At 43.1% G+C, this 23461-nt stretch overlaps 1 protein-coding gene across 2 annotated transcripts in view; it reads left to right on the top strand.

Moving 5' to 3' along the window:
- Positions 1–1117: 1117 nt before the first annotated feature.
- AHCYL1 (adenosylhomocysteinase like 1) overlaps positions 1118–23461 on the top strand; it is a 61590-nt gene continuing 39246 nt past the window's right edge. For both annotated transcript variants that reach the window (XM_056844622.1, XM_056844623.1), the window contains exon 1: positions 1118–1237. In XM_056844622.1, coding sequence (XP_056700600.1) covers positions 1127–1237 — 111 coding nt within the window. In that variant the 5' untranslated portion in view covers positions 1118–1126. The remainder of the gene's footprint in view (positions 1238–23461) is intronic.

Genomic DNA, 23461 nt, shown 5'->3' with positions numbered 1-23461 from the left:
TCCCACTGATGTCGATGGGACAGAGGTCAGTTAGGGTTGTCAACCCCCAAATACTAGCTGGAGATCTCCCGCTATCACAACCGATCTCCAGCCGATCGAGATCAGTTCGCCTGGAGACAATGGCCGCTTTGGCAATTGGACTCGATGGCATTGAAGTCCCTCCCCTCCCCAAACTCTGCCCTCCTGAGGCTTCGCCCCCCCCCCCAACCTCCCGCTGGTGGCGAAGAGGGACCTGGCAACCCTAAAGTCAGTTCACCTGGAGAAAATGGCTGCTTTGGAAGGTGAACAGTATGGCATTATACCCCATTGAAGTTCGTCCCCGCCCCAAATCCTACCCTCCTCAGGCTCCACCTTCAAAATCTCTAGGTATTTCCCAATCTGGAGCTGGCAACCTTACTTAACACACACACACACACACTGCACATGCAGAGGTGGATATGAGCCGCTAAAGTGCTGAGACAGTAGAATGCGGAGACACTTTAGCCTGGAGGTCAGGGGTTACATTTTTCAAAGTTGCCTAACCCGGGAAAAGATGGCACAGCATTTAATTTGGCAAAACTATAACTATTTTCCGCCATTGCTGGGTTGTTTTTTTTAAAAAAAATTATTTATTTACAGGCAGACTTTACATGGGAGCATTAAAAAAATGTAGCCTTCCCCTTTCGCCCGTCTATTCTGCTACCTAGTTTTAATGCACGTGCAGACCAGCTCTTAGACAGGCCCCAAACGAAGCTCTCTGCACCCGCGACAGGACAGTGCAGTACAGTACAGGCACGCAGAAGCCGGGCACTGGAAGCCGCACGCAAGGTCCTGGCGATGGCGTCATCACTCGCAGCCTCAGCAAGGGCTCCGTATTCCCCCCTTGCTGAGGCTGCGAGTGATGACGCCATCGCCAGGACCTTGCGTGCGGCTTCCAGTGCCCGGCTTCTGCGTGCCTGTACTGTACGGGCGCTGGCGGTGACGCATGCGGCGGCTTGACCCGCCCCCTATTGAAACGCGGCGGCTGCGGGCTCGGAGGTTGCAGAGCCGGGTCGCGGAGCCGGTGTGGGGGACGGAAGGTCGAAGGCGGCGGCGGCAGCAGCAGCTTTTTTTGCCTCAGCGGCCTGCCCTTCGCGACTCCCTCAGGATGTCCTCTCTGCCGGACGGGGCCGTCGGAGACGAGATGAAGCAAGCGAAGGAGATGGAGGACGGCGAGAAATACTCTTTCATGTCCACCCTCACCAAGGCGCCCAAGAAGGTGCGGGCCGGCCAGCCGGGGTCCTCACCCGCGGTGTGGGACGGGGTTGGGGGCGGCGGGAAGGACCGCGGCGGCTTCCGTCGCTGGAATGGCGAGAGGGGCCGGGGCGCTTCTGAAAGGCTGACGCGTTTTCCTCCTTGACCCCCGGCGGTTGTGAGGTCGCTTGTGCCCGGGGGCTTGCTTTGAGAGGCGGCCGAGACCTGACGCTGGAAGCATATTCCGGGGTGGGGGGGGGCATAAACCTGACAGACGTGACCCCCCCGTGAGGTGACGTTTGGGGAAATGGGCCAGCGCGAGGAAGAAGTGGCGGAGAGGTGAGGCGTGGGAGGGCTCTGGAGCCGGCCAGGCGCTTTGCTTGGCTGGCAGCGGAGGGTAGAGGTGGACCCCCTTCGAGAAGCGGTGCTTGGGGAGGGCTGGCCCAGGCCGCCTTCTGCCGTCGGTGTGGAGCCCTCTATTTACAGGTCCCTGCGGAGGGCCGGCTTCTAGAGCAAAGCTTCTTAAGCTGCGGGTCGTGACCCCATATGGGGTAGCGAAAAATTCGGCAACAGTCATTTATACTTTTAAATTCCGTAAATATGCCATAAAATAGTGCAAACCCCATATCAGTAAATGTAGTTCATGGGAGGGGGGCATCTTGGCCATCTTCTGGGCACTGGGTGTGTGTGGGGGAGGTAGTTGTGAGTTTCCTGCATTGTGCAGGGGGTTGGACTAGATGACCCTGGTGGTCCCTTCCAACTCTATGATTCTATACCTATATACCTGGAGTCGGGTAAAATTTCTTGGGTGGAAAGGGGTCGCGAGTGGAAAAAGTTCAAGAAGCCCTGTTCTAGAGTAGCTGCTGAGAGTACTGGTTGTGTCTGCTCATGGTGTCTGAGCTACATGCTGGTAGTGCTGGCCGTCATCCACATTGCTGGCTGAGATCAACGTGAGGCCAGCGTGCGCTTTTAATGTGATCTGTAGTGAAGGCTTTCAGTTGGATGCCCCTCAGGAAAGAGCTGCTTGTCTTCCCTATGCACACTTTGCACCTTTTTCATTTGGGACAGATCTAAAAGTTCTGGACTTTTGATGGGGGAGGTGTCAGAAAGAAAAGCATGGCTGTACTTTAGGGGAGAACTGAAACGTGCTCTGTTTACTTTAATTTCTAATCTAACATTACTTTAGTACTTGAACATAAAAAGCATTGTGCATATCACATGTATTGTTATGAAATCTGAAAGCATAAATGCCTTAATATTCATTTAACAGTTATAGATGTGCCCGTTGTAACAGGTGGAGCAGTAAGCATCCCTCTGGGGTCCTGTCACATACCTTAGAGCAATAATTCCCAACCCTTTGGCTTTGTGACATTCTGTTGTAGTCTGTTTGCATTTTATGACACCCCTTCCTCCTAAACAGAATAAACAAGTTTGAATATATATATGTAGTATAATTTTAATGTTACTCTTTTGTTATTTTTATACTTTTTATAACATACACCTCACAATTATATCCAGTCATCAAAAGATACATAAGGCTGAGCTCCATATTGGAATGTATTATTGTAGGGCATGTTAACCGGAGACCATTTCTCCACAAACTGATTAACTGTATCACTTATTCTTAGATCTCACATGATAAGTTAGTTTTATCATTAGCACAAGTTTTCTGATACCAATCTATAATCTCAAATTTGTCGACTTTTTCCTCAATTTGCTTCATTGCAAAGATTTGCTTTAAGCATATTAAGAATCCTTAGCTGATTTCGCAACTAAACCTTTCTGGTAGCATAACCAATTTAGGGTCAAAATGCAGCAGACATCTCATAATAGCATAGAATATCATTATAATTGTGCTAAAAGGTTTGAATTTTAGAATAATTCCAAAAATATTCTCCCATGACAAGTATGGCATTAGATAGCATTTATATTGTATGTTTACAAAGTAATCCATTGAGATTGATGTAGAATTTTTTTTTTTAGCCCAAATCTAGTCTTTTCCTGGATCACTTGGTTAGGACCTTTCTCTGATTTAGACACAAAACCATGAGAGGAACAAAATTGGAGTTCTTTGCAATTTCTCCATTGGAAAGAAATCCTGCAGCCCCTCTGACTGTTCTGTTCCCCCCTACACACTCACTGACTCTTCACCTCTATAGTAGGCATTGTTTGTATGGATATCATACTATCCATTTGTGGAATGTGTTCCATTATAATGAGCCAGTTCAGATACAATACTAAATCTACAGTTTGGCATTATGTGAGTCTTGTGCTCTTGCACTATCCCTTCCCCTTCTGGTTGCCTCTCCATAGGTTTTCAGTTCTAGTTTGTAAGGTTGATCTAGTCCAGATCTTTTTTTTCTTCTTGTTTTCCCACCCTTTTGGTTTTTTTGTACTGAACTTCCCACCTGAAGAAGAGTTCTGGAGAACTCAGAAACTTACTTACTACTTTATGATGTTTAACTAGTCCTTATAAAAGGTTACACTACCGCTGCTTTTGGACCATTGCTATAGTTTGTGGTACAGATGAGATAAATTCAAGACCTGCACCATGGTTTTGATTTAATTTGTGTGAATACACCTTCAGATAAAAGTGTGAGGTTCCTTACTGTCTGGAATATACTCTTATTTAGCTTTCAGAACTTCATTGAGCCATACCTGACTGGTTAGTTTCGAATCCAGTAAGACCGACAAGATTTTCAAGGTATGAGCTTTCATGAGTCAAAGCTCCCTTTGTCAGATACCAATCTAGCTGTTCTATTGTAGACCAACACTGAAAATACCTGATTGGGGAGATCATAAAATGCAGTTCATGACTCTTACTTTGTGCTTTTGCCTAATTTAGGATTTATTTATTTTTTAAAAAGAAAACTTCTATAGCTCTCTATAATAACTGTTGTTGTTAGTGGAGCAGTACCTATGATTTCTAAGTACATAAATATAGCTAAATTTTCCACTTAGATTTGCTGTGGTGAAATTTATTTATAACTTGCATTTATCTCTGAAACTCATGGAGCATTGCAAAATATTTTTAAAATATAAGACATGCAATAAACAATGCAACAGAACGTTCTGTTCTCTTTTGCCCTATGCTACATGGTTCTGGGATAAAACATGAACAAAGCACAGGGCAGCAGCTCCAAGCATAGTGCTGCTTTTCTTAGGTGAATGATAACTTTTCTGTTGATAGCTGAAGTAGGATTACACTTGCTAAGACTGCTTTTCTTTAAAAACACATTTGAAACTTTCCCCTCCTGCCCAGCCCTTCAAAAAGGTTAACTGAAAAGCTGTGATCATTTTCTGCATAATTGATTTATTCAGCTTGATATCAAACTCAAATGAGATGGAGTCAGCTCCCAACCAAGAAAGTTCCCAGAGGCTAGCCCCATAATTTCTTACTAAAAATGTCAGCTCTGTCTGCTATTAAACGATCATTTCTAACCTCAGACACTAAAACTTAAACAATTGGGATTTTTCCCTTTTAGCTTTGACAAATTATCTGCTCTTAAATATGTATAGTAAGAGTGCAATAACACAAAGAGAATATGTACTTGCATTGACTCCGTTGTTGTTGAAGGGGCATTGCCAGTAAACATTTGCCTCCCAAAAGCCAGCTATCAAAACAGGTAACATGTGCATCTATGGTTATTTAGGCAATGGTGTGATGATTGCATGGCCATGTTGCAAAACCTCTAAAAAGCTAATCTGCCCCCACCACAAGTTTTAAAGCCCTGAGCTAGTGTACAGCAAGTTTTCAGAGGCTGCAAACTTCTGTTTTCAAAAAGATGAATCTATAGCCGGAGCAAATTACTTTCTTTCTGGTACTTATATCACTGCTTGCATCTTTGAGACTTGTTGGGCTGTAAAGAAGCAGTTGTGCCACGGAAAGCAGTTTGTTTCATGTTTGAGGCCCCAATGTGGTGAAGTAGTTAGCATTTTGGACTAGCTAGGGGCTAACGGTGGTTTGCCATTGACTGCCTCTGGGTATAAACCCTAGTATTCCTTGTTGGTCTCCCATCCAAATACTGACTAGGGCCTACCCTGCTTAGCTTCCAAGAGCTGACAGGATCAGGCTAGCCTGGGCTATCCAAAATTGGGTACATTCCTAAAAAAGCAGGAGTTTTTCACAATATCGAATTGTCAAGTGCATACTTGCGGTGTCCTCTTTGAACTCTTGTTGTACACAGAGTCGGATTCCAGCCTGTACTTAAGAAGAAAACTGAAATAAGTCTCTTCTCCTAAGTCCTAATTTGGGGGGGGGGGGGGGTGTTTGTCAAATGAGACAATGTCTTATGCAGTATCTTTTAAGATTTGTCAAATTCCTCATGATTTAACTAATTTCTTATCCAATGAGCACATATTCAGTGCTTTGATTTATGGAATATTGGAGGGCTGAAAGTTTAGTTTCCTAGAACCTTCAGGTTTGCTACCTTTATATGTTGAACATATTTGTATTGCAGATACTAAGATACACTGTATTCAGCGTCATACATTTTTAATAACATGGTTTTGATATGGGTACTTGCTGCAGCTAAACCACTGATTGGCAAGTGCAGTGGTGTGAAGGTTATGGGAGAGCCCTTTTGTCATGTCATTACTGTGGAATCCTTAGAAAAGCAGAAATGTGGCATAGTATTGGGTTGTTGCAGTATACTTTTATTGCTTCACATGAGAAGTTGGACTTTCTGACCAGCAGAAAAGCAGCTTTTTATTGGTCTAGTGAACTGTACTGGTTCACATGGGAAAAGTCTAAATGTGAAAAGATGACAAAATACCACCTCTCATTGATATTGCACCTTATCAAAATCCTCTCTGTCTTTGAGAGAATAGTAGTACTTCCCCTGTCCCGCACACAGAACCACTCGTGTTAGTCTGGTTTTGCTCTGCTAATTCTTGTTTTTCTCCTACTGTGCCTTGTGGCATTGGTAGAATCCTGCTGAAGTGGTACATTCAAGATGTTATGGAGAATGTTAATGTATTGTTACCACTTTGTATATAGGAATTCAGACTATGCTATGGCAAACATAGTGGGAAGGATAGTTTAGTGAACCTCAGATAAACGGTAGTAGAAAGGAAAGTTTTGCCCATAAAAGATGTAGGATTCTGATATTTAAATCCACTTTGAATGTATTACATGCATTTATCTCAGGCAGCTTGAAAAAACTGCTCTTGTGTTTCTCTCTGACTGGCTGGCCTTGATTCAGTCAGGACTGCATTCTCAGGGGGACCTGTGCAGCTAATTCCTTCCTAGTGTAAATTTGTTGTAGAATGACCTCTCCCCCGAAATATTTTTGTGTACGTTGTTATTGATGCTACAAAAACCCCTCAAGCTTGCTTCCTCTGCAGAATATAGGATCTTAGATGTTTTGATATATCTGAGAGGAGTATTTCCTGGTATGTCTTATGTTCATCCTTATAGTTGGTTATTGAAATGCACCTTTTTGTATATTGTTTCTTTCCCTCTGAAACTTTATAAACCTTTCAGATACTTGTAATGGTTCATAGGTCTCCTCCTGGCTCATACTTCCATCATAGCCAACTGCTGTATCAAGGTTTAGCTTCCTTCAAAACCCAGAATTGTTTGGCTGCTTTACAGTGTTGTAATATTTAGTCAGAGAGAAAAGTATGGGGGGAGTTATGGAAGAGACAGTACATGTTTTAAAAATGTGTAATTTTCTTATAGATTGAGCCTGATTTTTTTAAACTTGGAATGAAGGCTGTTACTGCACTAGGTATTCCCAGCGATGTATCAAGAGTTTGGAAATGTTATAAAAAACATCGCTTTAAAATGGTTTTTGGATGCCACAACTAAAAAATGGTTGGAAGACGTCTTCACACTAAAGGGGCCAAACAAAGTGCGAACAGTATTTTTTACAACAGTTTCAAACTCTTAATACATTGGTGGGAATACCTAGTGCAGTAACAGCCTAAGTCTCAGTATCAGCAGAGTCATTAGCCCTACAGTATAGCTTTCTCCAATGGCAATATGTAAAAAGTATGCAAGAGCTGGAATCCTGTTCTCTAACCAGTACTTCTTGTGCCTTTTCAGCAAGCAGTATATTTGCTTCCTTTGACCTTCATTGGTTCTTGTACATTGTATTCCCTCCCCCAATCTTGTAATGCTTCCATATACACATTCAGGATTGCTTCCTGATGATGCACCTTCTCCTTTGGCCATAAAGTTCAGTATGTGGGCAGATAAATAGATTTTTTCAAGCATAGAAGTTTAAATAGGTGTAGATTTTTCTAAGACTAGAACTGATAATAGCTCTCATTTGCTGATCAAAATTACTCGTAGGATGGGGGATCATTCCACATTTGTTAAAGTTGGTCCTATGGAACAACCTCACAGGTTTCTCAAGAGTCTCATTAGAATTGACCCAGTTGTTGATGAAAATATTATGTACATATCAGTATAAATAGTGTAGTTCACCTGACAGTGTGTTTTCACATCCTAATAAAACAATGGGAATTAAGTTATGCTAGATATGAAGTCTTGCAACAGTATACTGGGGAGGCAGAAAATAGCTGTAGCTTTTAAAACTTTCTCACAAATGAAGGAGTGACTTGCATTATAAAACTTCCTTTGGATTCTCAGAACCTCTCTGTGGTGGGATCCAGTCTTTGTAAACATTTAGTCCTACTCTCACTCCTGCTTTCTACTTTGCTTTGAATGTAGTTTGAGTTGTGTATGAACATCTGAACCACACAGCAATCTTTATCACTCTGGTACTCCCTTGTGGGTATAACACAATTTGATCCTGAATAATCATTGACTGTATCAAGAAGTAAAATGTGACATGATGATATTGGGTACCGAACTCAAAATATTACCTTATTTCTGAGGTCTCTTATATTGGCTTTACTGTACCATCTACATGTTTAGCATGCTTTTGTACCTTATAAGAATGTTGCTTTATCCCCCCCCCCCCTTGGGCTTTCAGTAATGCCACAAATGTCTGATAAAGATGTATGAACAAGAAGTCTAGTAAAAACCAGTGAGCAAGCACCTTATGTGGAATTACTGCCAAGACTTCCTAATTGGATAAAATTTTCAAGGAGTTACTTGCATTCCTTGATCTACAAATGCTGCATTTGCTTTGAAATAAGGTAAATATCTGCTTGAGACATGGAATGTCACGTGGTAAAAGTACTGGTTTCAGTTTGGTGTTCACTAGTTTATAGTTACCTAATGACCTTCAGGGTTTACCAGCATTGAACATGCAATCTTTGACTGTCCTTTCCTTTATTAAAGTTGAATTGTCATTGTGAGTGATTTTAGTCAGAAATTGCTTTAAATGTTCTTGTTGTACACTTTAATTGCTCTTTCCCTAGGGTGCAGTTCAACACGCTTTTCTACACTGGCAAAGCCATCCCTGAAGGTGGCACCATGTGGGAAATGACTTGAAGGAATAACACCACAAAGTTAACCTTTAATCATGCAACAAGCAAGCGCCAGATAACCCTCTTTTAAATCCCATCAAGCTCTTTAAAAGAAGTCTTTCCTTTGACCTAGTCAGAGTTCCTGAGGGTTCAGGGAGTGCTTTGTCCTACCTTACTGAGCTAGTTGAACTCTATTATGTGCTCTGATCAATACTGTGTCCTTGGTAACCGCCGTACTGTTACTGTAGAATCTGTTCACTTCTGGCTTGAAACAGAAAAAGATTTAGCTGGCCAAGGACATGGTGTTCTAATAAATTAGATTGGAAATATGGTGATGCAAACTGAGAATCCTTGTGGTTGGGGAGGGGCCAAGTGTGCTTGTACTGCTTGCAGGTGAACTGCCTTCAGCTAAACATCTGGTGCCATTGCTTTCCTAGCACTAGCAGTATACTTGTGTGTGGCAGTTTGATTCGTGGATGTCTGAACTAGAAAATGGTGTTTTGCTGTTAAAATTGGACATAGGCAGAAATACATGGCTTCTATCTTCAGACGTATTGGAGTAGAACAAATCAGTAAATGTGTGCTTTTCCCTTGCTTTTTCTCCTTTCAAAATATATTGTATAACTTGAACCTGTGTGTTGTAGAAGTTTTCACCTTCAACTGTTCTTCCCACACTCACAAGAATTCTGGTCAGAATTTTTCACATACTTTTCCAGTCCCACAGGGTGAAGATTAATTTGAATCTAGGCAAGCTCCAAATAAGAACATATTGCCAATTCTTATTACATTATAAAGCATGACCTTCTTTGACTCAATCAAGCTAATTCTCCTGTGTTCTACTTCCTGCAGCTGTGTTCATTGAGGATTGTATTCTGTAATTCTTTTTATTTTTTAAAAACGCCCTGTAACTTGTACAGGGACCACCCAAAAAATTTATTTCGGAGCATTAGGTTTCAGGTTTTTAAAAAATGTGACAAATTTGTAGGAGATCAGATATCAAAACCCTCATTATTATTCATAGAATTGATAGCATTTAACTGGCCCATCTCATGTAATAATGGAGATGAGGTAGTTTTCCTTATTGTCTTGTATCAATGAAATATGTAAGTATATATAATAGATATTATTCTGCTATTTTTACCAATCATTTTATGAGTTGGTGTATAAGCCACTGTTTCAGTCTCTTCCTTACCTCTTGCTAAAGGTAATCAGCTAATCTAATGCCACTTCAAATTGAAGGGAACCAAACAACATATTCCCATTGTTATCAGTAGCTGTCATCCCTTCTATATTGCAGATGCTCTGTTAATCTGGAGGCAACTGGACCTATTTATTCTCTCGGTCTTCTGGCAAGGATAATACCTGCTGCTAATAAAGTAAAGCTTGACTTCTGTGCTGCTCTTCAGATTCAAACTGGGTACTGTTAACATGATTCTCGATCATCTCCTTTGCCTGAGCCTCCCAACCGCTTGTGGCTTCCTATAATTTCTGGACAATAGAGCAAATTGTTTCTTGCTACATATGGCTTAGATTAGTTGAACCTCCAGATTGGAAACAAGGTTTAGGTGCTTCCATGAATGGATGAAGTTAGAGTGGAGAAATTGCCCAAAATAATCTTACAGAAACCTCAGGAAGAGCATGACATTGTAAATGGATTAATGGAATTAATTTACCCAAAAAATTAAACATTGCATAAATATACAGTGTCATGCTTCATAATTAAAAATGAATCCTTATTTCATGATGAATAGCCCTTGGACTATAGTATACCTTAAATAGAAAACTATTTAAGCTTTCTTGAGATATAGTTTTCATCAAAAACCATTTTATTTTAAAAATCCAATTTAAATTTTAAAAAATCTGATTTAAAAAATCATTGATTTCTCTCCACCATGGATAAGGGATTGCTTCTCTCGTCCCACCCCTGCTGTTTTCCTGACCTGGAATATCCCTAGAATGGTATTATTTGTTTTATCAGGGGGGCTGCACTTACACTGTATGCTTGATTATTTACTTCATTTATGCATGGCCTTTCTGCCCAGTGGGGTCCAAAAGCAGCTTACATCATTCTCCTCTCTTCCATTTTATCCTCACAACAACCTTGTAAGGTTTGTGTGACAGACCCAAGGTTACTCAGCAAGCTTCCATGGCAGAGTGGGGATTCAAACCTGGGTCTCCTAGATCTGGCTCTTGTACATACAGCCCCCCCACAGGGCAAATACTGCTCCCAGGACCATTTTGGGTTGGGGAAATGGGGCAAAGGGAAGGGAGGAGCCCCTTCCCCCCCAATACTATTGTCTCTATCCAAATAAGGCTGTTGCAGCTCTTCTGAATTGAGTTCCCAGAGGATGACAGCTGCAAATTCCCGTAATGATCATTTGGTAGGTACAACATATAGTTTGGCCCTGAGAACAAGGATTAGGAGATGTCCCTGTCTTTTTGAACATTGGCAAATGCTGTGGGTTTCTAGAAATGGAAAATTTCTAGAAATTTTGAAGCTCTAGAACAGGGGTCCCCAACCTTTTTGAGCCTGCAGTTACATTTGGAATTCTGACATGGCGCAGTGGGCATGGCAACAAAATGGCTGCTGCAGGAGGTGGAGCCAGCCTCAATAAGTATCAGCTTAACTTCAGTAACACAATGTAGATCCTTGTGCTGGAGGGTAGCTGCTGCCAAAGCAACATTTTAAAAAATCTGCACAGCCAATCAGAAGCCTTAATGGGCAAAAACCCTGACTAACCCCACCCACTTCTTTAAAACACTTGGCAGAGGCAAGAAAATGACTCAGCGGGTATCACTTTGGGGACTCTTCTCTATAACAATACCACCTTTTTAGGATTAAATAGGAAATTTGGGGACATTAAAATATGAGATTTCTTGTATTGATACTTGGCACATAAAAATGTACTGTGTGGTATATTTATGACTTCTAAAGTATGATTGCTATACTTTAAAAAACTGAACATTACAAATATACCCAGGGATGAAAATAAAGCTCAGGCACCTGAATACATCCTAGTTTTTTGTCAATTGGGACACCAGGAATAAAGTGAAACTATTGACTAGAAACCATCAGTAGTACCATAATCATAGAGAGGTTTTATTATGCTGGCTTAGAACTCTCAGCATTATCATGCAGCAAAAGGAGCTCCTATTTTAGAAGGCTCAGAAAATAAGTCTCTCTCTTACATAATAAAGGAGTACCAGTATATTTGGATATTGTGCTTTGTAATTTTCAGTAATATATCACCATCCATAGGAGGTAAGTCCTCAATCCTGTGTGTGTATTTGTGGAATAAGCACCACTGAATTTAGTGAAGCTTCTTAGTGTGCATAGGATCTAGCTGCAAGTGTAATAGCATCCAGATTAACAAAATTTGCTATTTATTAACTACAAGATGGATCAGAATATAGATCTGATATCTTTGAAAATGTCAGCATAATACAAAGGGGGTAGCCGTGTTGGTCTGTTTTAGCAAGACAAAATAATTCCAATGGCACCTTAAAGACCAGAGGTTGGGTATGAATGAGTCTTTCAAGTATAAATTGTTTAAGTGACTAGAACGAGTTAGTAGTTACAAAGAAAATTACAAAGTAGAAAGACCTTGGCACTATGACATAGGAGTAATATGCTTGTCGCACTTATATTTATTAATTTAATTCATTTATACCCTGCCTTTCTCCCTAATGGGGACCCAATTACATCATTCTCCTCTCCTCCTTTTTACTCACAACAGTCCTGTGTGAGGTAAGTTAGGCTGAGACAGTACAACTGGCACGAGGTCACTGAGCGAGTTTCCATGGCACAAGGAGGGATTTGAAATTCAGTCTCCCAGATACTACTGCAACTCTCTTAACTGCTGCACCTCACTGGCTCTCTTAGATGATCTGAATACCTGAAGATGACCTGTATTTTTGTAACATTTAAAAGTAGCACTGAGCTAAAATTCACATTCCTCATGTCCCTTCCTATTGGTGTTCACAATACTGTTGATTTTAAGAGCAGAGTGAGAGAATATGTATCGAGTTAAAATGATGCAGTGTGGAGGGATTACGTTCGTGTTCACTTGTGCATCTGGATGCATATCCCAAGCCACATTGTATCCCAATTTACCATTCATAAATATTTGCAACTAGACCTGAATTGAGTAAAAAATCTTGCAGCTGTTGGTAAACAGTGAAACTAATAAGACAGAGGCTGTTTTTCAATTAAAAGTTCTCTATTATAAAATATATATATTCAAATATTATTCTAAGTTTAATGTTTAACTAACAGTTATGATTAAAGTTTATTTTCAAATTCTCGGAATTTTTATTTTGAACCTTGTGGTCCCTGCACCGAACAAAAAAGTCCTAGTGGTCCCTGGTCAAAAAAAGGTTGGGAACCACTGCTTTAGAGACACAGGCTGGATAGGACATGTGATTAGTACCCCTCTGCATTTGCTAAAGGAGGACATGTTGCCAGTGTGCAGATTTTGTGATCTTTTAACGGCTAACTTATGAGTGAAAATCTAGCTGGTTTTCTTGGCAGAGGTGTTTTTTTGTTTTTGTTTTAAAGGCTGTTAGTTTGGTTGTCATTTTAGGTCCCAAGGGAGCTTCTGATGCTGCATGATGTTAGACCCCAGTATATTAATTTTGAATCTGGTCCAGAGAAAATTCTGTGAAGGCCAGGTGGTTTGATTCCCTTTTTTCTCTCGTTGGCATATCTTGAGGCCTTTTAAGTCATCGATTACTTGGTGCCTTTTATTTTGTCCAGGTAAATAATGGCGCATAGCACAATTTGGCTTAGCTGCCATCTAAACTTTTTATTTGGAATTGGGACTTCAGCAGTTTAAGCAAATAATGTGATTGATTCACACTGAAGTTCCAAAACTTCTATCAGTGGTTCCCAACCTTTTTTTGACCAGGGACCACTAGAACTTTTTTGTTCAGTGCAGGGGCCTCAAGGTTCAAAATAAAAATTCTGAGTATTTGAAAATAAACTTTAATCATAACTGTTAGTTAAACATTAAACTTAGAATAATATTTGAATATATATTTTTATAATAGAGAACTTTTAATTGAAAATCAATGTGATTTTTGAGCTTGCATCCTTTTTACAAGCTGGACAATTTTGGGGCTAATACTGTTGTTCAGAGCTACATGAATATCATCACTTGCTTCCAATCGATTTCTGGTCTGAATTATAAGCAAAGCAGAAAACCCTTGTTCGCATAAATAAGTTGTGGAGAAGAGCATAAGATATCACAAGGCGAATCCCCGAACTGTAGGATATGAAATTGATTTTTTACACCAGAACTCTTCAACAGAAACTGATTCAAACGCATCCTTACAGTGTCTATCATTTTGGAATTCAGTGAGCTCTTCCAGGATTTCTTCTGCAACCTCTTCAACAGCAATACCAAAAGGATTGTGAATCAGCTTTTAGGTATCTTTTGATTCGGTCTGGTTATATTCCGGGAGGTAACGGTGGAATTCATCGACCAGCATTTGCAGATGACTTCTGATGTTGTCTTGTATATTCGCGGTGATCATGTCATCTTTACTATCATCGACCAGTGCTTTTAATGTCACAAACGCAGAATAATTGTTTTCGCCTACTTACCCATAATTGAAGTTTGCAAATAAAGGCACGCAGCTTGTCTTCAAACATCAAAATGTTTCCCACACCTGCTAAATTTATGTTTCCAGAACCTTGCAACTGTAAGTTTAGTTTATTCAAATGTGAGAAAATATCCACAAGATAAGCCAAATGCATCTGACTTTTCGAATCAAAAAACTGCTCTAGTAAATTATTAATTTTCTTCTCGGCTAGAAACAGCTCAACCTCTTTTCTTAGTTCAAATAACCTTCCCAGCATATTGCCTTTCGATAGTCAACGAACTTCGGTGTGGAAAAGAAGAGTCTCATGATCGGAGTCCATTTCAGTGCACAGTTTTTTAAAAAGGCGTGTATTTAAGGCACTGCTTTTAATAACATTGACCACTTTTATGGCCATTTCCATGGTATTATCAAGGCTTTTAGGAAGAGTCTTGGAAGCTAACGCCTGACGATGTATGATACAATGAGTTGTTATTGCTGAAGGATTCTTCTGTTTTATTAATGTTGCTAGACCGGAGCGTGATCCTAACATGGCTGGAGCGCCATCCGTACAGAAGCCGGCGAGCTTTTCCCACATAATGCTATGTTTCTCAAAATACTTCGCTATTATATTCATGACGTCGATACCTTTTGACGTCATTTCCAGTTTCCGCGAAATCAGTAATTCCTCTTTAATAGTGTTGTTGTCGTCTAAAAAGCGAACAAATACGAGCAACTGACTGCAATTAGAAACATCTGTCGATTCATCACACTGCAAAGCGAAAAATGGCGAATTTTTTATTTTCGCAACAAGCTGCTCCTTGATGTCATTTGACATAATTTCAAATCGAGCTTTTACCGTGTTGTTTGATAGAGGTATTTTTTGTATTTTCTTTTTGGCTTCCATCCCTGAAACTTCTTCGACAGCTATTATCAAACTAGGTTTGATGAGTGTTTCTCCTATTGTGTGTGGGTTTTTTTTTGATTGCGCAATCAATTTCGATATCTCAAACGACGCGACTAATGTTTTTTCCGATGACGCATATCTTGAACCGCTAGGCCCAAGTTTCATCTTTTTCAGATTCTCTAATTTACCTTCAAAGAATTCAGGTGGTTGGTCAGATAAATTAGGATGGACCATTTCTAAATGGTGTTTCAATTTTGACGGCTTCAGAGCATCGTTTCTGAGAACGGTGGCACATATAACGCACTGTGGTTTTATTTCTCCATTACTTTCAATGGAGGTAAATCCAAATTTAATGTAACTATTGTCGTATTTTCTCTTTTTTGACGCCATTCTCTGAAAATAAAAAAGACGCAATCAAAATTCATTTCCATAACTATGTCATTTTGAATCAATAAATTAACACACTAATTATGTCCAGCAGTGGACTGCGATAGGCTGAGTTGATTGATTGAAATTAACCTCTCACATCCCAGTCTGGGACCGTACGGTCCCGCGCAAATTGACGCCATTTTGGGTTGGGACCCATGGGTCCCAGCTACACCACCACCTAGTATTTTATTTTATTAATTTTTTCACGGCAAATCCTAAATCCAACATCAAAATTAAAAAATAAAAGCTCCTTATGGTATGTGATCGAATAACGATTTTTTATAAGAGATACAGTGGTCAATAGCTTAAAACAATTTACCAATAGTGTGTAACTTCAGTGAAAAGTGAACCAGATGGTTTTTTGTGTTGCGCTCATCAGAACTACGTGTACTGCCACCAAATAGTGTGCGCCGCAGGACGCGGGGGAGCATGGCGCATATTTCGCAGGTATCTTAGAGGTTAATACAAATTTGAAGGACTTACCGTTACTCTGGAACTGTCATATCACTTCACTAAACAGTAGTCATGGACGCAGCCCTGAGCAAAACAAAGTAGGTATTTAATGCGTGCGACACGACTTGCGCTACGTGTGGGCGGATGCGAAGTGGCGTGAGCCGTGAGGCTCGCTTGCACTCTCCCCCGGCCTCCCCGCCCCCGCATGTTCCTTACTCATCACACGCTGCTCCTGCAAGTCACCACCGCACGCCGCCGCTCTCTGCGTCTGCGAGCTGCCGCCACACCGCCCATGTAAATATTAATTTATTATGGGTTTATAGCTTTGTTTCGAGGACCTTAATTTAGTTCTTGTGGACCCCTGGTGGTCCGCGGACCACCGGTTGGGAACCAGTGTTCTAAATTAAAGTTGATTGAAATGTAACTTACGTTACCATCTATTACCAGGCTCAATTCAAGGTACTGGCTACAGAGCATTTCATGGCTTTGGTTCCTCGTATCTGCAGGACTGCCTCTCTCCCTATTCTATGCCATGAAGGCTCAGGGCCTTCTGCAAGTCCCACCATGCAAATGGGCAAAATAAACAACTGCCAGCACATGTGTGTTTTCTGTTGTGGCCGCCACCTTATGGAAAGGCTTGCCTGATGAGGTCAGGAAGGCTCCCCCCCTCCTGGCATTCTGCAAACTATGCAAAACTGAATTATTCAAGAGGGCTTTTCTGCACAGGTAATAGGGCCGTGTTGGCGAACCGATGGCACGCGTGCCGACTCTGGCACGCATAGCCCTCTCTGCCGACACGCACGGCTCAGCTGGGCGGCTGGGGCTTTGAATGGTTCAAAGCCCCCGCCCCCTTCCCTGCACTCCCCGCTGGCCCAGCCCCCACCCCCTTCCCTGCACTTCCCTGCTTTGAACCGGATTGGCTTCTCTTTCTCCCCGCCTCCTTCTCCTCTTCTGCCGCCACCTGCGCCCCCCTTCGGCTCGTCTCCTCCTCCTCTCACTGGGCCCGGCGGCTCTTCCCCCCCCGGCCCCCAACTTTCCCCACCCGCAGCCGGCCGCTCGGCTCGCGCCCCTCCCCGCCTCCCCAACCTGGCCGCCCCCCCCCCTCCGGCCACCGGCAGCAGCCCTGACGAGCTGGGTGGCTCAGGCTGCACTGCCGCCTCTCCGCCCAGATTCTGCCCCATTCTCTCCCCCTTCCTTCCCGAGCCAGGACTCGCTGCTCGGGCTTGTAGCACCGGCCAGCCGTGTATGAGCAGGGCGGCTAGCTGTGCGTCAGTCCCTGGCGCAGGCCCCGAGATGCTGGCTTGGCTTCTCTTTCTCCCCCCACTCTCCAACCAACCATCCTCCTCCCCCTCCCCCTCCCTCGCCAGCCTCAGCTCTCTGAGCTGCGCGCGGCTCTTGCTCGTCTGAATGAGTTACAGACCCGTGCGCAGCAAGGCAGGGAGATCAAGCTCCCCCCCCCCGTTGCAAATATTTTGGAATGACTGACTGGGGGGAAAGAGGAGAGGTCCCAACAGCGGCGTGTGGGGGGTGGAATACTCTTTCTACTCGCCCCCCTTTGCAACAAAGGGGAACCTCCCTATCGTGGCAATGTGATTTCCATCTACGGAGGTGGGTTAAATTAGGGTTGCCAACCACCAGGTACCAGCTGGAGATCTCCTGCTACTATAGCAGGAGATCTCCAGCCCATAGAGATCAGTTCACCTGGAGAAAATGGCCACTTGGGCCATTGGACTCTATGGCATTGAAGTCCCTCCACTCCCCAAAGCCCTCCCTCCTCAGGCTCCACCCCAAAAACCTCCCGCCGGTAGTGAAGAGGGACCTGGCAACCCTAGGTTAAATCCATATCTTTCTCCCTCTTCCCCCCACCCGAACCATCCTCCTCCTTCCCCCTCCCTCACCAGCCTTGGCTCTCGGCTTGTCTGAATGGGTTACAGACCCATGTGTTACAGACCAGCAGACAGCGTAGAGCGGTTCAAAGCCTCCACCCCCTTCCCTGCACTCCCCGCCGCCCAGCTGGGCAGCAGGGGCTTTGAACCGCTCTGCGGGAGCAGTTCAAAGCCCCCGCCCCCTTCCCTGCACTCCCCGCCGCCCTGGGCGTCCATGAATTTTATCCCAATTACTGTTTTCACAAAAGTTGGCACATCTGCTAAAACTCAAGGAATTCTGCTCATTTGCAAACCTGTAGGCCTTTATCCCTGTTTGATAACCCAGGAAAGTGAGCTTCTTGGCTCTTGCTCCTCCTTTCCTTCTCTGGTTTAAAGGAACATTTACCCAGGCCTTCACTCCAAACACTCTGAGATAGCTCAGGCTAGGATCTTTGTTATACAGTACCCTGTATGGAATATTGTCTATGGACCTAGTCCAGATCCTGTTGGACAAATAGCTGGCTGCCTTTATGGCTTCAGCCCAAAAGGTCATGGGTAATTCTGCATCTCGCAACATTTCATACATTTTAGTCTGTAGCATCCCACTATGCCTTTCAGCTATTCCATTTTGCTGTGGCACAGCCACATTTGCCACCCTGTGTTGCACACCTTGTTCCTGCAACCACTTAGCAAACGCATTAGACATAAATTCGCCACCAAAGTCTGTTTGCAAAGCACACAGCTCCTGACCAAGCTGCTTTTGCACCCTTCTAGCCCAGTACTTGAAAGTTTCAAACACATCAGACTTCTTCTTTATGGGAAACACCCACGTGAATCTACTATGGTCATCTGTCAGAACCAGTGCATATTTATTACCTGAATGGCTTTCTCTGAAAGGACCGATTACATCGCCATGCACCAACTGTAAAGCCTTTTCTGACCTTCTGTCACTGTGTCTAGCCACTGGGTAAGCCTTAGATTTGACACATTTACAGATCTCACAGTCCAGAAACCTCCCACATTTTTTCACTTTTTCTTTTCCCAGCAAAGTCAACGTCTTATTTATAACATCGTACCCTGCATGGCCGAGACGCCTATTTTAGCCTCCACATGCACATTTTCCACTACATATACATTATGACACAACCTCCCCTTCAGAAGCACTTCTCCATCCTTTGCTATCTGGCATGACTTTCCAGCAAAAGTTACTGCAAACCCTGCATTGTCTAGCGCACAGACACTCAGCAAATTATTTTCAATGGTTGGTACACACAGCACCTTTTTAAACACATAGCTCAGTGCAGGGAACCTCACACTTCCCTCACAAGCCACATCTGAATTACGTCCATCAGCTAAGCTGACATGCTGTAAGCTAGAACTGTGCACATCCTGTAACAGCTCCTCATTCTGGCAAATATTCTGAGAAGCCCCAGAGTCCAGAATCCAAACGCCAGTAGAGTCATTAGTCTCTGTCAGCACCAGTGACGCCTTCTGACCTCTGGTTGCGTTCTTTGAAGACTGCTCCCCTCGGCTTCTTTTCTTGACATTGGGGCAGTCCCTCTTTAGGTGATTTATAGATCCACATGCAAAGCATTTCCTGACTTCCAACGTCACATGCTGAAAATCTTCCTTCGGCTTTCTTTCTGTGAATCTCTCCCGACCGGTGAAGCAATGTGTCTCCTCCACGCCTCTCCAACTTGGCAGTTTTCCCAGATGCTGACACGTTCAATCTCTGCTCGTGCTCCAACAGTCTCCCTGTGATGTACTCCAAGGTCAGTTTATCTACTTCCACCGACTCCAAAGCAGTAATTAGCATGTTATAGTCCTCAGTCAGAGAGCTTAGTATGATAAAGACTTTGTCTTCCTCCAACAAAGTTTTCCCTCTCAGTTCTAGCATCTGGAAGCATTCTGTTAACGTGTTGATATGCTTCCTAATTGACACCCCCGTTTGCATAACAGTCCTGTACATACGCCTGGTAATGGCTATTAAAGAGCCAGCCGTTTTCTGCACATACACCTTACACAAGGAATCCCATGCTGATTTGGCTTTCAGCTTACCCGTGATGTGTACAAGTTGGTCATCAGCTACGCTGAGCACAATTGTAGCCAGTGCCTTCTCATCTTTCACCATGTCTTGAGCTGTTTCAGGGTCTGGGGAGTTGGAGACATAAATCTATAGTGCCTCCCTTTTTAGATAGTGTTCCATACGCAGCGCCCACACATTATAATTGGTAGACGTGAGCTTCTCCACAAGCAAGAACATTGCAGCCTGAGCCATGGTTTCTTCTGCTCCCAGCTGCTCCTCCTCTGTGTCGCTCTCCTCCTCCTCAGACACGCTGCTTTCAGCAGACCAGCTTGCCACCTCCTCTGCTTCGTCTGAATCCACACCAGGCATTCACTCACTCACTCTGCTCACCACAGCCCTTGTTCCACAGATAGAACCTCCGTTCAGAACCTCCAGGACGTAGCGCAGTTGAGCTGAGCTGGGCCCATAGCCCTATTGGTGTTTTGTGAGAAGTGGTAGTCGCCCCAGTAGCGAGTGAATACAGCAGAGACAGCACGTATACAAAAGTGCTCTTTTATTCACAGTGACAAAGTGCTTCGCCAGCATGTCCTTCTCACACCCCACAACAACTATTCACACATATTACATATATATATACACTTCTGACACAGTGTCCCAGCCAATGAACTGTTGGCTGCCTAGTTGCCAGGACCATATAGCTCAGTCCAGTTTCAGCCAGATTTTCTGCTCAGTCATTGAGCTATCATGTGACACCACCTATCACCTGGCTATCACTCAGATCATTGCAATCTGCTTGCTCTGTGCAGTCTTAAATATCAACAGTTTTGGGGGGAAAGGTAATAAATTGTAGAAATGATCCACCTTTGGCTGGCAGTATTGTAAGGTTGTACTTGTAGATGTGAGCAGCTCTCATGTCTGCCAAAAGGATTAACACCAGTTTGTCAGTATCCTATCCTAATAAATCAGCAACTTAACTGTATTAAAAGAAGACTAAATGTAGTACCAGAAATCATTACTCCCATAACAACTATGCTGCTCCCTTACTAATTACTTCACCATCTGGCAACTCGCCTGGCCACTCCACACAGAGCACAAATCAGCAGGCAGCAGAATCATAACTGTATAGCTGTCAATAAACTTAATTTTACCCTTTTGATCTGATCAGTCAAGGTTACAGGGATAGAGAAGAGCAGTTGTCCTTTTGGATGCCCTTAGCTCTGACATTGATATTTATATACTTGTTTATTTATGTTATTTATAGCCTGCCTTTTTCACAGGGACTCAAGGCCTATTACACAGAGTAATCACTAGAATCAACAAAAAGGGACATTCAATAAACAATGCAATAGGATTAGGGTTTGTAGAACCAATCAGAAATCTAAAAGATAGAACTGAAATATAGCATAAGTGTTAACATGGCACATTAAGCGATGCAAAAATTACATAGTAGGATCCTACTTACAGTAAGCTATACAAGCAGTATAGACAACAATCCCTATTAATTTATCCATGTACGTTTGTAAATCATTTTGTACAGTGCAACCCTGTTACCTAAAAAGGCCCTCTTGAATAATTCCATTTTGCATAGCTTGCAGAAAGCCAGGAGACTGGGAGTCTTCCTGACCTCCTTGGGCAGGCCATTCCATAAGGTGAGAGCCATGATGGAGAAAGTACGTGTACAGGCAGTAGTTGATTTTGCCCATTTGCAGGTTGGCAACTGCAGAAGGCCCTGCCCAGATGAGCAAAGCTGCTGCTGTGAAGCATAGGGGAAGAGGTGGTCCCACAGATAAGAGGGACCAAAGTCATGAATGTCTTTGTATGTCATGGTCAATACCTTAAATTGAGCCCGGTAACAAGTGGGCAGCCAATGTAGCATCTGCAGAATGGGAGTAATATGCATGCTCCGCCTAGCTCCCCATAGTAGCCGAGCTGCAGCATTCTGACCAGTTGGAGTTTGAGTTGATTTTGAGGGGAGACCAATGTAGCGTGCATTATAGTAGTCTAGTCTCTGTGTTATTGTGGTGTGGATCCAGGTGGCCAGATCAGCCGTATCCAGGTAAGCGGCCATTTTATGGGCTAGGCTGAGTTGGTAGAAAGCATTTTTGCAGCTGTATTAACTTGCTTCTCCAATAATAAGGTTGGATCCAGTATCACCCCAAGGCTGTTAATTGAGTCATTAAGGTCATTTAAACTCCATCAAAAGTGGGAAGAACAATGTCCTTCAAGACCTCCACCTTCCCAGCTAGCATTACCTCTGTCTTTTCAGGGTTTAGTTTCAATCTGTTCACTTTTAGCCAGTTAACCACAGCAGCCAGGCAGCTATTTAGGATCTCTACCACACACCAGAAGATTTAGATGATATGGATAGCTGGTTATAGTCAGCATGTTGATGACAACCAACCCCAAAACTGTGAAAGGTTTGACCTAAGGGTTTTACATAGAGATTGAAAAGCTTGAGGGATATAATTGCACCCTGTGTGTGTGTGTGTGTAAAGTGCCTTCAAGTCGCAGCCGACTTATGGCGACCCCTTTGGGGGTTTTCATGGCAAGATACTAACAGAGGTGGTTTGCCAGTGCCTTCCTCTGCACAGCAACCCTGGACTTCCTTGGTGGTCTCCCATCCAAATACTAACCAGGGCCGACCCTGCTTAGCTTCTGAGATCTGACGAGATCAGGCTAGCCTGGGCCATCCAGGTCAGGGCAATTGCACCCTGTGGAACCCCATAAAAACTGTCCTACATGGATGATAACTGGTTTCCAAAAGCAACCCTCTGAGTCTGATCCTTGAAGAATGATTTGAATCAGTTCAAGGCACATCCCCGATACCTACCTCTGTCTCCAAGCATCTCAACAAGATGGCATGGCAGTATATGGTAGGTCAATGGAAAATGCTGGTGTATAAATCTCCTTACATGAGCATTTACTTGTTCCCGGACCCAACCTAGATCTTCTTGAGGGGATTGCCCGCCTTGTGTGAATGATTGTGTCAGAAAAAATTCAAAGTAATGAATGAGGGGACAGGTCCTACTAGGCCATACTGTAGTATTTAATTTCTGTGGAATTCTGTGAAAATTACTAACCTCTCAGTGCAAGTGAACTACTTTTAGGGACAGGTCTGATTTGCAGACTGTTCCCTGGGTAAAGTACCTATTCTGCTTAGAAATCTTGGGCTGAGCCTTGGCTGGCTTCTATGATGGATTTTTTTGGGGTAAAATGACAGAAAGCCTTGGCTGCTGCTTGGGCCTTGGTCAGTACTCAGTGCAGATGCAGGCTCCAGATTGTCTTTTAGCCTAATCTCTTCAAAGGTTATCCTTCATTGTGTCATTTTCATGGAATTTCTGCTGTCTTCTGTGGTAAGATGTGCCTGTTTCATGTGTATTAAATATCCCTTACTTAGTGGCAGTTTTTTTTTTTTTTTTTTGTCAATAGATAAAAAGTTGAGAACTTCCGGTGGTGCCGCTGGAGAGAGCACTCCATTTCCCCAGGCTGTCCTGGGAGAAATCCAAGTTTGCGTTATTTCTGGGGTACATAGATACCCCAATCCGACCCTTGCAAGTGGGTTGGAAAGCAGGAACTCCCTGCAGCCCGCAAACGCCGTTTGACCTC

This window comes from Euleptes europaea, chromosome 2 (genome assembly GCF_029931775.1).
Source record: "Euleptes europaea isolate rEulEur1 chromosome 2, rEulEur1.hap1, whole genome shotgun sequence".
NCBI lineage: Eukaryota > Metazoa > Chordata > Lepidosauria > Squamata > Sphaerodactylidae > Euleptes > Euleptes europaea.
Note: the sequence above shows the minus strand (reverse complement) of the source record. Positions and strands in the feature narration are given on the sequence as shown.